Source organism: Aulonocara stuartgranti, assembly GCF_965226115.1.
Source record: "Aulonocara stuartgranti genome assembly, chromosome: 4".
Lineage (NCBI taxonomy): Eukaryota > Metazoa > Chordata > Actinopteri > Cichliformes > Cichlidae > Aulonocara > Aulonocara stuartgranti.
Genome location: NC_138942.1, coordinates 22,854,985 through 22,871,093, shown reverse-complemented (window position 1 = coordinate 22,871,093; position 16,109 = coordinate 22,854,985). Strand labels below are relative to the sequence as shown.

General features: G+C 39.8%; 1 protein-coding gene across 5 annotated transcripts; it reads left to right on the top strand.

Moving 5' to 3' along the window:
• Positions 1–2,543: 2,543 nt before the first annotated feature.
• Positions 2,544–14,503, top strand: LOC309705704 (NACHT, LRR and PYD domains-containing protein 3-like). 5 transcript variants are annotated; one of them, XM_082531626.1, is made up of 13 exons: positions 2,544–2,720; positions 4,951–4,975; positions 5,089–5,455; positions 5,655–5,677; positions 5,770–6,006; positions 7,603–9,472; positions 10,050–10,232; positions 10,852–11,019; positions 11,143–11,316; positions 12,053–12,214; positions 12,756–12,929; positions 13,018–13,067; positions 13,672–14,503. In XM_082531626.1, exons 3-13 carry the CDS (start codon positions 5,193–5,195, stop codon positions 14,181–14,183), a joined length of 3,816 nt encoding a protein of 1,271 aa, XP_082387752.1. In that variant the 5' UTR covers positions 2,544–2,720; positions 4,951–4,975; positions 5,089–5,192; the 3' UTR covers positions 14,184–14,503. The 5 variants fall into 5 exon arrangements, with proteins under 5 accessions (XP_082387752.1, XP_082387753.1, XP_082387754.1 ...); XM_082531627.1 differs by lacking the exon at positions 2,544–2,720 and having other exon boundaries at positions 4,891–4,975; positions 5,773–6,006; XM_082531628.1 differs by lacking the exon at positions 2,544–2,720 and having other exon boundaries at positions 4,891–4,975; positions 7,606–9,472.
• The last annotated feature ends 1,606 nt before the right edge of the window (positions 14,504–16,109 follow it).

Genomic DNA, 16,109 nt, shown 5'->3' with positions numbered 1-16,109 from the left:
CCCTCATTGAACTGTGCCCGAACGGCTATTCCGTCATCAGCCAGCCTCGGGGATCTGGTTGTGGAGGAGGTCTCGATGTGGCATTTCAGGGCCGTTTCTCCTGCCACTCAGTGAAAGTTGGACACTTTCTTTCGTTTGAACTACAGCTGATTAAAATCGGACGTAAGGATCCTTTTTATTGTGCTGTGGTGTATCGTCCACCTGGCCCAAATAGCTTGTTTTTATCGGAGTTTAGCGACTTCCTGTCCTCTACTATGAGATTGTCCAGACTGCTTTTAGTTGGGGATTTTAACCTACATGTTGATGATGACTCCGACCTCTTTGCCAGAGGTTTTATCAACATTATGATTTTTTTTTCATTTTACCCAGCATGTGTCAGGCCCCACACATAACAAAGGACACACACTGGACCTTGTTTGGACCTTGTTTGGGTTTGAATATTGATTCTATTTGTTCTGAGGACATTTTTATCTCTGATCATCGCTGTATTCTTTTTAACATGTCTTCTCACAAGCCTTTGTCTCCTGTTCACCGGACAATTATCTCACGCATCATAAGATGCGTTGAGAGAGTTGAGGGGACTGATAAGGAATGGGAAGGACAGCTACAGGCAGAAGATGGAGAACCAGCTTCAGCAAAACAACGTTGGTGAAGTCTGGAGAGGCCTCAGAACCATCTCAGGCCACAAACAGCAGAACTCTCTGCCTGGGAGGGATGTGAGGTGGGCAAATGAACTGAATCATTTCTTCAACAGATTTGATTCAACCATGAGACAGTCTACAACATCGGCTGCAGACTCACCCACCCCCACTGCTGCTGTTCCACCTCTGACACCTCAGACACTTCACACCTCCTCTATTCACCCTGCTCACTCCTCCCCACCCCCAACAACAGCATCCAATACACACTCAACACAAGGCTCCAGCCTGTCTCTCTCAACCACCCAGGTTAGGAGGGAACTGAGGAGGATTAATGGCAAGAAGGCAGCGGGCCCAGATGGCATCAGCTCGAGGGTCGTCAGGTCCTGCGCGGACCAACTGTGTGGGGTGATGGAGCACCTCTTCAACCTGAGCCTGAGGTTGGGAAGAGTCCCACAGCTCTGGAAAACCTCCTGTGTTGTACCAGTGCCAAAGACTTCACGCCCCAAGGACCTCAACAGCTACAGGCCGGTGGCTCTGACATCCCACCTGATGAAGACCCTGGAGCGGTTGGTCCTGGCTCAGCTTCGGCGCCTAACAAGCTCATCACTGGACCCACTTCAGTTTGCCTACCAGCCTGGCATTGGAGCGGATGATGCCGTCATTCACCTCCTACATCGTTCCCTCGCTCACCTGGAGACCGCTGGAAGCACTGTGAGAATCATGTTCTTTGATTTCTCCAGTGCCTTCAACACTATTCTTCCCTCGGTTCTGAAGGACAAGCTGGAGAACTCTGGAGTGGACCATCACCTCACTACCTGGATTTTGGACTACCTCACCGACCGACCACAGTATGTGAGGACTCAGGGCTGTGTGTCGGACAGGGTCGTCTGCAGTACGGGGGCCCCACAGGGAACGGTTCTGGCTCCGTTCCTCTTCACCATCTACACTGCAGACTTCTCCCACAATTCCACCCAGTGCTTCCTGCAGAAGTTCTCTGATGACTCTGCAATAGTCGGCCTCATCACTGATGGGGACGACAAGGAGTACAGAGGACTGACTCAAGACTTTGTGGACTGGTGCCAGCTGAACTACCTCCAGATCAACGCCAGTAAAACCAAGGAGCTGGTGGTAGACTTCCGCAGGCACAAGCATTCTCCACTGCAACCACTGAACATCCAGGGTATGGACATTGAGGCTGTGGACAGCTACAGGTACCTTGGTGTTCATCTGAACAACAGACTGGACTGGACTCATAACTCAGACGCCCTCTACAGGAAAGGGCAGAGCAGGTTGTACCTGCTGCGGAGACTCAGGTCGTTTGGGGTGGAGGGCCCACTCCTGAAGACCTTCTATGACTCTGTGGTGGCTTCTGCTATCTTTTATGGTGTGGTCTGCTGGGGCGGCAGCATCTCTGCTGGGGACAGGAAGAGACTGAACAGGGTGATCCGAAGGGCCAGCTCTGTTCTAGGATGCCCTCTGGACCCAGTGGAGGTGGTGAGTGACAGGAGAACGGCGGCTAAGCTGTCATCCCTGATGGACAACATCTCCCACCCCATGCAGCAGACTGTGACAGCACTGAGCAGCTCCTTCAGTGGGAGACTGCGGCACCCACGGTGTGGGACGGAGAGATTTCGCAGGTCTTTCCTCCCCACTGCTGTCAGACTCCACAACAAAGACTTTAACTGAACAAACACACACATCCACACATGTGCAATAACACTAAGTGCAATAATCTTTTCTGGCATCGTTGTATTTTTACTCAGTTGTATATAGCATTCGTATTCTATTTTTATCTTATTGTATATTTTTATTCTATTTTATTCTACTGTATATAGTATATTATTTTATTCTATTCTGTACAGCTGTGTACTGTATTTATTCTTATTGTATTGGTTTTTCCATGCAGTTAGTCCCCTGGCCACTAGAGGTTGCTTCTCTTTAAAAAATAGCTGGAGTCTGTTGGCTAAGACAGTCTGTCTTAGCCATGTTACGTCCCCCCCACCATGGTGGAGGCAAAGGTAGGAAGGAGACAGCAACACTGGACAACCACAATCAATGAAGGAGGAAGACCACAGAACAGTTAAGTATCAGGCAGGATTTATTGGTTGCTTGCCTGGATAGTCAAACTTAACAACAGAAAAGAGGTGGGGGAGGAGGACTGGGCGGTAGGGCTGCTCAATTAATCGAATTTTAATCATGATTACGATCTGGGCTTTCAACGATCATTAAAAATGACTGAGCCGATTATTAGCCCCTCCCTAATTTATCCGCGACACCTTAAAGGCCGGTCCGTGAAAATATTGTCGGGCATAAACCGGTCCGTGGCGCAAAAAAGGTTGGAGACCGCTGATTAAGAGGACCCGAGGGAAGCTCGGAAAGCTAAGCAGAAGTTATTTGGAGAGTGACTGCCGTTGGTTGAAAAGAGAGTTTAAAAAAAAAAACTTCAGTGGTGTTGCACACTATTTTATATTATTTTTTTAAAGTCATTGTTAACCCTTTAAAGCCGGTCAGAGCAGCACGCTCCGTTTTGTGTAACTATTTTTAAATCCCTGTAGAACCTGAACCGTGTAAGCTAGCGCAATAATTTGTTTTGCATATGAAACCGGAGGAGTTGTACTTACATCTGATGCCATCAGCTTGTCCTCGGTCATGGTTTCGTTCCACATATAGCTTTGCAAAAATTGCATAAAAAGCGCTTGCAGGAACAAAAACATAATATTCCAGAAACACGCTTTGCCATTCCTATCAGCTGTTCGTAACACTTCCCACAGTGAAATGATGCACATGCTGTTTTCTTTGCAAATTTGCATCATAGCATTGTTTTTTGTTTTTCCTGCAGTATATAAAAATTGCTGTATCTCCAAAATAAAACTATGAAGACACTCAAAATAAATTTCCTGTGGTGGGAAACTATTTTTTGCAACTTTATTGTATTTAAAGTTTTGAGGGATAAGCCTCTTAAATTTCTCCAAGTAGAAATATATGTAAACAAAACAAAAGCGATTTTCAATTTTTTTTGTAGTTTATTGCACTTTTTTGCAATTTATGTAATTACTATGGACTTAATGCATACATATTATTAAAATATGGGCTATAACAGTTGTATTGATGTATAGCAACTTGAAATGCTCCCACAAATGGCACTACAGCATGTAAAAAAAATAATATAAGCTCTGGTGGACTTGGTTCTATAGTAGGTCTTAAAGGGTTAAATAAATATCGTCAAATAATCGTGATCTCAATTTCAGTGAAAATAATCGTGATTATCATTTTTGCCATAATCGAGCAGCCCTACTGGGCGGTTGATCCAAATCAAAGAAATTAATAAAACAAAAAGAGGTCGATAGCTTCCAGGGCCTAACTGAAAGAAAAAGTGCAAAACAAAAGGCCTACCTAGCTACTCGAAAAAAAAGGTCAGTGAAAACATACAAGAGTGGCATCAACCGCATAACCTAGTGTGACTAACAGAGTAAAACCTACAACCAGTGTATAGGGTACCCCAGCTTACCTGTCCAGCCTCCCACCACACACAATATAAAGAAGCCTGTTCACGAATGTTTGTCAAAGCAGCCACCAGCAGTCACCAGCCGGCCAGGGGCTGCTCATTTGTAGTAATCCTCGGCGTGTGATTGGCCAACTGGGCCCAGACCAGCCAACAGACACATGCCAATCAACTTCGAATTGGCCAATAGGTGGCGGCTTGACACCTTAAAAAATAAATAGAACACAAAAGCAAAGCCACATCTCTTGGCACATAACAGCCAACATTTGGTTTTATTACTACCTTGATTAAGATTCTCATTAAATAGCAACATGAGAAGCTACACTTGCACAAATTAAGTATTTGACACTTTAAATTTATAGGTTACAAAAGCTTTGTGAATGAGTGGATTATTATTATTTTGTACAAATAACATTTAAGACAAAAGGCCACACTGAAATCATGCACATTTTAGAAGCACAGCTGCAAAAATGGCTTTAATGTTTATTTCAATGGCACGTTACTCTTCACATATAAAACGCAAGGGACACTAATAAAGGTAAATTAAACATTTTAAAACTGGCAGTAGTCTACCGTGAATGGGTTTACCTTAACAAATTAATAACGTGTTTGCTATTACTATCTGAACATAGAAAAAATAACTCACCAAACCGGTGGTGTTACATTGTATCTGATTCTTTACACAATGTACAAAGCAAGAGAGGGAGAGAGAGAAAAGAGAGCGCAAGAGATAGAGAGATAGAGAGAGTGAAAACGATCAAGTGAACAGAGAGAGATTCACCCAGCCAACTCTCATATTTACTGCAGCTACTACAGGACATCGAACACAAAGGTAAGATAAATATATTAACCACATATCACATTCACCCAATCAAATATCTTAGATGTCAATGATCATTAATTCTCTGAATGCTTCATTTTTTTTTCTTACTTTTACTTTTACAGACACCGGATGCGGTTGTAAAGCCACAGCACTAATGCGATAGAGCGTGGTAGCCTAGATCGCACTTAAACGCTTTGAGTCATTGAGCTGACACAGAAGAACAAACATGGGCAGCCAATGCTCTACGCACAGGAGGGGTCAAAGGCAAAACAACAAATCTGACCAAAAGAAAAAGGTTGTTTGCAGCACAGAGGAAAGTGGAGCAAATTCCTCCCTCCTAAGACGGCCGTCTGTGCAGGGGCTGGGGACTGCATTGAAGGAAGCAGAAGAGCATTTATCCAGACATGCAGAAGAAACATCTGGAAAAAACAACTGTAGTGAGAACAGCAGTGCACATGACTGTGCTACTGCTGAAGGTAACACCTTCAGGTGAGATTTCATTATTTTTCATTCATAAAAAAACTGTTTAGTCTTTTATTATCACACTGATTTTATTAAAAAAAAAAACCGAATATACAATCAGTGTAACAACATAAATATAAGATGCAACTCTTACCCTTTTCTTTTAAAACATAATATGGTTTACACATTAACCACTTACAGTAACTTTGTTTCTGTCCTTTGTCAGTCCTTGCTTCAGCAACAAAAATGGTGAGTTAAAGTTAATAATTTTAAGACAAACTCTGGTCATAAAATACCCATTAAAATGCAGTCTCTTACAATTAATTTGTGTTTTTTTAAAGAAGCTGACTGGGTGGACAGCAACAGGTCTAAGCTCATTCAAAGCGTCACTTTAGTGATGCCAATAGCAGATGAAATGAGACAGCAAAAAATGATCCATAAAGAGACCTACAACAAAATTGATGCTGCAACAACAAGCCAGGACAAGATGAGGGAACTCTACAACGCCCTGACTACTCAAGAAGTCAAATCTGCTTTCTTCAGAAGCCTCCAAGAAATTCAGCCGGAGACATGTGAAAGTATGTAAGGTGTTTGGGTGAAACATTTTCAACTGCCCTGTTATCTCTTTTGTTTTTCATTTAATGCATAAAATATAAGATAGTTATGACATGCAGATAATTCTGCAAAAGTTGTTGAGAAGGCTTTCTATACTTTGCCACGTTAAAGGATAATACATAACTAAAGGCTAGCTAGTAAGATTTTTGCATAAAATCTAAGCACATAAAATCTGTGGAAATATTTTCTGTGTTAAAAAAATGTTTTAGACTCAGATACTTTAGTGCATATTTGGAACCAAGCTCACTTTTTCAGATCCAAGTAAACTGATCTCAACAAGTAGATCACTGCATTTGGCTATAGGTGTGGTTGTAGCACAAAACGCACACCAGTACCTCCAACACACAGCTACAAGCTGCTCCGGGTCACTCAGCTTTCTGAAATGATTTCTCTGCTTTCTAAGATGTGGTCCCAACTCTGTTAACAAGAGCTCAAACAGCGACACCGAATATATGTATGATAGTGGTGTAATGAAAATTCAAGTGCTCGATCAAACCATGAATTTGCCCCTGCTACTGCCTTTTCAGAAAAAATGGATGAACCCAGAATTTCTTTGTTTTTTGTTTAGAAACAACAGGACGGACTTAATTAGTTTCACAGGTTCTCAGATGGCAAATCTTATGCAAAAACACGTGTTCGGTATGTAATGGCCTGAACGCTGAACACGTGGATACACATTGTTGGGTGTAACGAGTTATAAAGTAATGCATTGCTGTAATTACTTTGGATTTTTCAGTAATGGAGTAAGTTAACGTGTTACTATACTAAATTCAGTAATTACACAACAGTTACAGTAGAGAGGAAAAAAAATCAGATGTTTATTTTCCTGCGTCCTTCCTGCGCTACAATCAGCTGATTTGTGTTTGTATGCGTGGGGAGGAAAATGCTGAAGAAGTATATCAATGCAGCTTTTGAGAAGTGGCGATATGGACATTACTAATTTGTATTGCCCAAAAGGACAAAAGTGCAACGGTAAAGTCGAAACTATAATTCGGACTAAAAAAATGCATAATTGGTAACACAACTTTGGTTCTTTACAAGGACAGCATGCTAACACCCAACTAGTCAAAAACCCAGAGTAATTTTAAACTGAATCCAACCCCAGCCCAGCACCCAAAGTCTGATCTTCAACAGGTAACAAAGGCAGTGATGAGCAGTCAGGCTTGAAGTGTCTAGAGAAATAGTGGCGATCAATTGGAATTGTCTATGGACTGAAAGTTGATTCTGTTCATCTGAACCAAGCGTTTTCAGCGGGAGAAACATTTCATCACCCGTAACTTCTTCAGTCTTCAGGTTTCCCTGACCTTGTAAACAGTACATTTGCATACAGTTGTGTAACTAACTAAGTCCTCTGGTTAGTAATTAAATAACATGCTGCATTACTTTAAAGAACTCAACACTGTACATATATACATATATAAATAGTTGAGTAATAGAGTCCACACAGACAACAAACAGACTTGTTGGAAGAAACAAGAAATTTAAAAAGAATCTAATGCTGGAACTAGACCAGGGATAATGATAGTTATAAGATTGTTCTTTTTCCTCTTCACCTACAGCAGAAGATGTCATCAAGGAGGTCATCAAAAAGAACAAAGAATATCTGAGGCAGAAGTGTCAGCGGCAGCGAGAAGGCACTGAAAAGACTACTATTGAGGAAAAATCATTGGATAAAATTTACACAGAGCTTCACATTATAAAAGGGGAGAGTGAACATGTCAATGAACAACATGAGATCTGGGAGATTGAAGATAAAGCAAGGAATCAAACTGTTGAGGGTACTAGAATCAACTGTAATGACATCTTTAAACATGAGCAAGACGACAAAGAAGTGAAAGCAATCAGGACTGTGATGACAAAGGGAATCGCTGGCATTGGAAAAACTGTCTCTGTGAAGAAGTTCATCCTTGACTGGGCAGATGGAAAAGCCAATCAGGACTTGGACTTCATCTTTATGTTTCCATTCAGGGAGCTAAATTTGGTCCAAGATGATCAGATTAGCTTTGAGAACCTTGTGAAAACATTCCATCCAGAACTTAAAACCATAGCAGTTGCGAAAGCTTTGGCTGATCGTAAAGTTTTGTTCATCTTTGATGGTCTCGATGAAAGTCAACTTCAGCTGAAATTCAAAACGACCACAATACTGGATGATGCTACGAAGGTGTCCTCAGTGGACACTCTGGTGACCAACCTTATCAGGAAACATCTTCTTCCCTCTGCACTTGTTTGGATTACCTCAAGACCAGGAGCAGTTCGACGCATCCCTATTAATTATGTCGACCAGTGGACCGAGGTCAGAGGATTTGATGATCCACAAAAAATAGAGTACTTCAGAAAAAGAGTTGAGGACAAAGCAGTCGCTGAAAAAATAATTGAACACATAACAATGTCACGGAGCCTGTACATTATGTGTCACATACCTATCTTCTGTTGGATTGCTGTACATGTTTTTGAGTATTTGATGCATAAAATGGGAAACACCAAAGATGGAAACCAAAAAATACCCACAACTCTTACTGGGATGTACACACACTTCCTTCTTATTCAGATGACGATAGCTAATGAAAAATATGGCAACCAGGAAGACCAGGAAGAGCCTGATACAGCAGAGCTTTTTAAGTCAAATGAAGAGTTCATTTTGAAATTAGGCAGGTTGGCTTTTGAACAACTGGAAAAAGGCCGGATCATATTCACTGCTGGAGATCTGAAGAAGTATGACATAGATATAACGAAAGCTGGAGTTTACTGCGGGTTGTGTACAGCAATATTCAAAGAAGAGAGTGTGTTCCTAACAAAGAAACTTTACTGCTTTGTGCATCTCACAGTTCAAGAGTATTTTGCTGCTCTCTTTGTATATCACAGTTTTGCAAACAAAAAAATAGATTCTGAAAGTCTCAAGGATTTCATGCTAAAAGGGTCTGATGAAGAGCTCAAGACTATCTTGGAAAGTGATCCAGTGGATCTACCTTTGAATGAACTGATTGAAATTACAATAGCTAATTCGGCTCTTAGAACGACCGGAGAACTGGACATGTTCCTCAGGTTCCTTATTGGCTTTTCGCTACAATCATCAGAAGAACCACTTCAAAGCCTGATTCAGCAGACTGAAGAGCATTCAACAAATATTGAGGAAATTCGGTCAAGTCTATTAGAAATAGATTTGTTTGACTGCTCAGCTGAAAGATGTCTAAACCTTGTCCACTGCCTGACTGAGTTGAAAGACAATTCCCTACATGATTCAGTACGTAAGTATCTGAAACCAAATTGTTTTCCTGAATCACCGCTCTCTCCTGTTGAGTGTTCAGCTTTGGCTGACTTGATTCTGATGTCAAACACACCTCTGGATGAATTCAATCTCAAGAAATACAGACCATCAGGAAAAGGTATCTTTAGACTTCTTCCAGCTGTGAGGAACTGCAAAAAGGCAAGGTAAGTCTATAGTGAAGCAAATCTATCAGACAAACACCAGTGAAACTGTAGGTCTAACATATGTCAGTGTACTTTGATATATTGGTATGCCAGTTCAGAAGAGTCATAACAAGACTACAGTGTGAAATATAGTTTACGGTTATGATCAATGGAGTCTTTGCAGTCTTTGCTGCTTTGTCTGGCACTGTGAAATAAAAAAAGCTGTTTAAAAAGAAACAGAAAGAAAACACAGCGGAATTGAGGCCTTAGAATTACATGCTCAGTGCTATGGGTGATTAGTGGGAATAACTGTGCACATACCATGTTACTGTCCCATATAGAATAAATAAAATTAATCAAAACCATTTAACTGAGCACAGGTTTCTAGTGCTGAGTTGGAAAAAATTATATCATTTTTACTGTAAAAATTCTTCAGATTAGACAACAAATACCGTATTTTCACCGTATATATATACATATATATATATATATATGTATATATATATGCTAGCAAATGATCTACATGCCTTTAAAACTCTACATTGCACAATGATCTTTTTAAAAAAATTTATTTAATTTAATCAAATTTTTTTTGCAGAATCTCAGGCTTGGATCTTAGTGTTTCGGAATATAAAACGATCTCTTCAGCTCTTTGCATACCACACTCTGTGTTAACTGAGCTGCACCTAGTCAATAACACATTTCTAAGCAGGGACTATGAAGGTGCAGAAATCTTGGCTGACAGACTAAAATATTCTCATTGTAAACTAGAGGCTCTAAGGTTGGTAAAATTATCATTTTGAGGGTTTTTTCTTTCTTTTTTTTGTACGATCTGTCATTTCTTATTATGATTTTGTGCTTTTTGAACAGTGTGCTTATATATTCACTGGAAACTTTGTTAGGTGTACCTGGCTAGTAGTGGGCTGTACCTTTTAACTTCAGATGTCTTCTTAACTTCTTCATGACATAGATTCAACAAGGTTCTGGGAACATTCTTCAGAGAGCTTTGTATGGTTTCCTGCTTGAAACTGTTGTTTCCAGACAATCCCCCTGTAACCATACACATGTGTATACTATGGTTACAAAGGAATTGACATGGTCAGGTAGACTGTGGTGTTTAAATGATTCTCTATTAGTATTAACTAATCAGTAGTTAGTACTAACAGAGAATCTGAGTGTCTTGTCAAACAAACATGACACATTCCCAGTCACTTAAATCACCTTTCTTTTCCATTGTGACTCTCGGTTTGAAGTTCAGTGGGACATCTTGTTTCTACATGCCTAATTGCACTGGGTTGCTGCTGTGTGACTGGTTGACTAGATTTGTGAACAGGTATAGCTGACATAGTGGTGAATGTTATCATGTGGATCTTTTCACCTATTGTCCTTTACCCTTGCAGTCTTTCTGGTGAAGAACTCACAGAACAACAGGCTGAAGATTTGGCATCAGCCATCCAATCAGTAATCTCAAATCTAAGAGAACTGGAGTTGAGTGGCAACATCCTGAGGGACTCACTATGTTCTGTGCTGTCAATTGGATTAAGATCCCAGAAACTGGAGAAGCTCAGGTCCGTTTTATATGTTATTCTTCATCTAATTTTTTGGCTTTCTCATATGTCAGAAATTCAGTTGCTCTGAAAAATTTCAGCCAGATAAAAACAACAATCCAATTTTATTCTCTGCAACAAAAGACTGAACCGAAATCCAAAGCCTGAGAAAATCTGTGAAGAGTTAGTGGCAGCGTTTAAATCCAGCACCTGTTATCTGAGAGAGCTGCAACTGAACTACGTCAATTTTAAAGACTCAGAAATGAAGAAACTGTCAGCAGAGCTGATGAGCACGAAATGTAAACTGGAGGCATTAAGGTAAAATTCTTTACTAAAAAGTAATTATTGGTATTATTAAAGTTTAGTCAACAGGAAGAAAGCTCAGTTTGAAATATTTTAACTCTAAGTACTTTTGACATGGAGTATCATGGTTGTGATGCTGGTGAACAGATTCTCAGTGGGGAAATTTAACTTGTTTTTTCTAGTGTTACTATTTAGGAAAAATCTGTTTATTTATTATAAATATCATAAATATAATTTATTTATCATTCAACAACACAAGATTAGAATGAAAAACAAAGATTGTCATTCTAATCTTGTGCTGTTGAATTGAACAGCACTTGGCAAATTTATTAGACTACCTGTCATAAAACAATAAATAATATCGACATATAACTAAAACAATTTTTCTGTTCAGAAATGCAAGTAATAATTGTAACATGGCACAATAATTAGAAAAAAAATAAAATAAGGTAGTTTTTAAATTCATGGATAATAGCAATGATTGTATATTAGCATTAAAATGTCATTTTGATTAAAGTGCTTTTGCATACTGGTGGATTACACCATTACACAAGCATTAAAAAAGATATGATTATAATTTTTAATAAAGATATAGTTACCACTGCAGCTGTGGCATAAACCTCTCACACAGTCTAATAAATGTGTTAAGAACTGTATATGAGGAAAAATGAGAATTATTGTCACAGTAATGTTTTCTTTCATTTATTTCAAATATTTTGGTAATTATTGTATCGCAACATTTTCCATCCAGTCTCACTCACAACAAAGTCACAGAGAAAGGCTGTGAAATGCTGGCCTCAGCACTCAGCTCCAGACCTCCCCACCTGAAAGAGTTGGACCTGAGCTACAATGACCTACAAGACTCGGGGGTGCTGGCACTGTGCAATGCACTGACAGGTTTAAAAACACTCAGGTTAGTACAAAAAATAACTCAGACAAAAGGTCATGCTTTTTAAAAAGAGAAACTGAATATACGGTACAGTTGAGTTGCATTTCAAAAATGAGAGATAATTAGAAGGAACTGAACATGATTTACTGATATACAGAAATCAGCTAATTTAACGTTCAGTTAAATTTGCTCAGTTAAGTACGTGGATTTGAGGCTGATTGGCCTCAAGAAGGTGCGCAGAAACATGATCGGACTAGTCTGTAATGTCGCAATGAGCTTGACAGCGTGGGAAAGTGAAAGTGACCTAAGCTTAGATTAGCCACCAAACGCATGGGAAGCAGACAGATGTGTGACTGCAGGTCTTCCTTATTGAACTTAAGCATAACACTTTTTTGCAATAATTTTTGCAATCTAATCATTTGATATCACTCAAAAAAAGTGAGAGGCACAAAGTGCTGTCCAAAGGGACACTGAGAAAAAGCTATGAAATGGCACTTGTGTTATGACAGAAAGTCAAACTTGGCACTGATGAGAGCATCTACCACTCATTGTTTGCTTTCTGTAGGCTATCATTTTGTAAAGTGACAGACGATGGAGGCTCATCTTTGGTCTCAGCTCTAAACTTGAAACCCTGCAGTCTCAAAGATCTGGACCTCAGCTTTAATAATCTCACTGATGACATAGTCCAGATGCTGAAGGAAAAACAGAGGGATTCATGCTGCAGTCTGGAAAAACTCAAGTATGGAAAACCAATAACAAACACAGTTTTATACTTGATAATATTATAATAATGTTTGCAAGTTGATTTTTATCATTATTCCCATCAGTGTGGACCAAAACGCAGAATGCTGGGTTGACCTGAAGCTGCTGAGACAGTGTAAGAAAACCTTTTCTTGTTCCTGAAATGTTACATGCTACATGTGATTTGCATCCATGCAGTTATATTTGCAAGTGTTTACAAGTCCCTAAACATTTTCCAAATCAGGATGAATATACAAAAATGAACAATGGTGATTTATTATAAATAATATTTTCTACATCACGAAAGTGTAAAGTCCAATGCGGCCTTGTGCTTAATCAATGATAGTCTATAGTTTAAAGTCATATCCAAATTAGAGCTTTTTCTGTGGCCAAGGGACAATGTTCTGTATAAAAGTGGCTTTCATTTATTCCAGATCTGTTAACTCAACTGGTATAAGGGCAATCAGATACAATCCACATTCCTCATGCATCAAAGTTAAAACATTTAATGTAAAACAACAAGAATAACAACCAGGAAAGAACTATGCAAAATGAATGTTCACGTAAACAGTTTACACAGCATGTCAATTGTATGAACAGGGACTTGGGGAAATGTATAAATACTAAGTAACCTAGCTTTTTTTAAAAGTTTGATGATACAATAACCAGAGATGAAGAACCATACTTACATAATATTACTATTACAAGTAATTAATTGTTTTTGCATGCTCTGATTCCAGTTGCCTGTGACCTAACACTTGACCCAAACACAGCAGGTGTGAATATTATTTTAACCAAGGAGAACAGAATGGCAGAATATGCCCCAGAAAAGCAACCATATCCTGATCATCCAGACAGATTTAATACCCTCCAGGTTCTCTGTGAAGAAGGTCTGACAGGTCGCCATTACTGGGAGGCTAAGTGTTCTCATGCTAACGTTGGAGTGGCATATAAAAGCATTGACCGGGAGGGAGACTTTGCCTCTGACTATTCATTGGGAAAGAATGAAAAGTCTTGGTGCTGGATGAATGATGGTTGTTTTTATCATAACAATTCCTGTATAAACTTTGCAGCACTTTATAGTCCTATCATAGGAGTTTACCTGGACTGGCCGGCAGGGATTTTGTCCTTCTTTAAAGTCTCTCCTGATACAGTTACCCACCTGTACACCGTGAACACAACCTTCACTGAACCACTCCATGCTGGTTTCAGTCTGGATAATGGATCAGTTTACCTCTGTAAAATTAAGTAGGTAGACATTTTGGATGAAAGGAAAGGGACCCTATACAGTTTACCAAACATTGCATTACAGTATACTACAGCCCTGTCACACATGGAACAAGTAAGCTATGTGATCGTGGCTTTGATTATTTTTTTAATGTTTGTCAGGGTCTTATCCAGACATACCAAGAGTAGCAATATATACACACAAAACTGATGGAGAAAGACTCTTTGTATTGTCAGTGTCAGCATTAGTTAACTGTACTTTTTTTGTATTTAGCTCTCCCTTTTTTTGACACCACAAGCAATGTCTGGAAAGGTGCTGTACTTAATTAAAAAAAATAAAAATCGCGTTTGTTCATTTTATTTTCTTGCACCTCATACACTATGGCTGGATCACCCCAGAATTGGGAATGATAGCGATGCAGAACTGCCAAAAAAAAAAAAGTATTGTTATTCTTTGCACACTTCATGATTCGATTTCCCTGGAAATAGGTGAACCTCACCCTAAAGGCTTTTATTGGTTGGACTGCATTCCTTGTGACACTCCTCTTTACTTATCTACTTTGACTGACTAGGGTGAAGGGAAAAGACATATCAGATGTTGTTGGTTTTAGGAAGAATATTTATTGCTCAAACACAAGATATAAGAATCACAAACATTTACCAAGAATCACAAACTGACTTAAGACTAATAGAAGCAAAATGCTGGTTTTATCAGTGTTGCCAATTCAAATTCTAAACTAAATCATTCAATCACTGTGTTTCTCTTTGGTTACTAAAGTACAATGGAAAATCTGAATGCAAATAACTTCCTGCCTAAACTAAAGTACAGAATAGTGACAGCTATGTGTCTAAATAAAAGGTGATATAAAGAATTTGTAGTGCGATTCGAGGTTGCGTGACTGTGTTTCTAAACCTGTCCCAGCCCCAGGCAGTGACACAATTAACTCTGCTTTGTACCTGAGCTCAACCTTTTAGACTTTATCTGTTTTGAAGGAAGGAAGGTTCAGGGCTGAAGCAATCAGCATCATGGGCTCATCCGGTTAGAATAAGAAAAAGCAGCCATCTAATTCAGAATTATTCTCAGGGTTCTCCTTTTATTCTCAAATAAATAAGGCAAAGAAGGAAGGAAACAAAGACACACATGGACTGCCACAGCTGAAAGAAAACAGGAAAACAGATTTAAGTTACTCATTCCCTTAAACAATACATAAAATAAAACCCAAATAGAACCTCACCTCAGCTGCCGCCCCGTGTGGAAGTGAAGAAAAAGTGAGCCAAAAGTGAATGCAGTCCTTATATAATGTGTGACATATAATGTGTGACAGGTGATTGCAATCGAGGACAAGCACCACACCCAATCAAAGGTGAGAGAACTAAACAAGGTGCATCTGGTGAAGTGAGTGGGTGTGCTGGGATGTGCCAAAGGGTGGGTCTCTACAACAGCCGCCCCCATATTTTCTAGAGAGAAATATATTGATATGGTCAGGATCGATCTTCGTCAGGAAGCGGGGGCAGGGGGATCAGACAGGAGACAGGGCAGATATAGATTTTATCCTGTACTAAGACCTCCACAGTTCTGATGCGGTCATCTGGGCTTTTCAGCAAGCGTGAGGATACATAGCCTAGGGGTTTTGAGTTCAGAATGCCTTCAATCTCAATTAGGACTGTTCTTAAGACCTCTTCAGTGACCATTTGTGCACCAATGGTTCTCTTCAGAGCATTCTTCACAGAATTTATCTCCCTCTCCCAGGTTCCACCGAAATGGGGTGCATGCGGGGGATTGAATTTGAAATGGATTCTTTTAGTCATCAGGACCGGCTGTAGAGTCGGAGCAAGGTTGTTAAAAGCTGCCCGTAGTTCCTTATCTCCTCCTTTGAAGTTAGTTCCTTGATCACATATAATTTCCAGGGGTGTTCCTCGTCGAGAAATGAATCGCTGGAGGGCCATGAGG

What these genes read in the sequence shown, in the direction of transcription:
- LOC309705704 (XM_082531626.1), top strand. Translation starts at nt 5,193, where the DNA reads ATGGGCAGCCAATGCTCTACGCACAGGAGGGGTCAAAGGCAAAACAAC. An exon ending in TCAGCCGGAGACATGTGAAA is followed by an intron (nt 6,007 to 7,602) that starts GTATGTAAGGTG and finishes CTTCACCTACAG; the next exon opens with CAGAAGATGTCATCAAGGAG. An exon ending in TGTAAACTGGAGGCATTAAG is followed by an intron (nt 11,317 to 12,052) that starts GTAAAATTCTTT and finishes TTTTCCATCCAG; the next exon opens with TCTCACTCACAACAAAGTCA.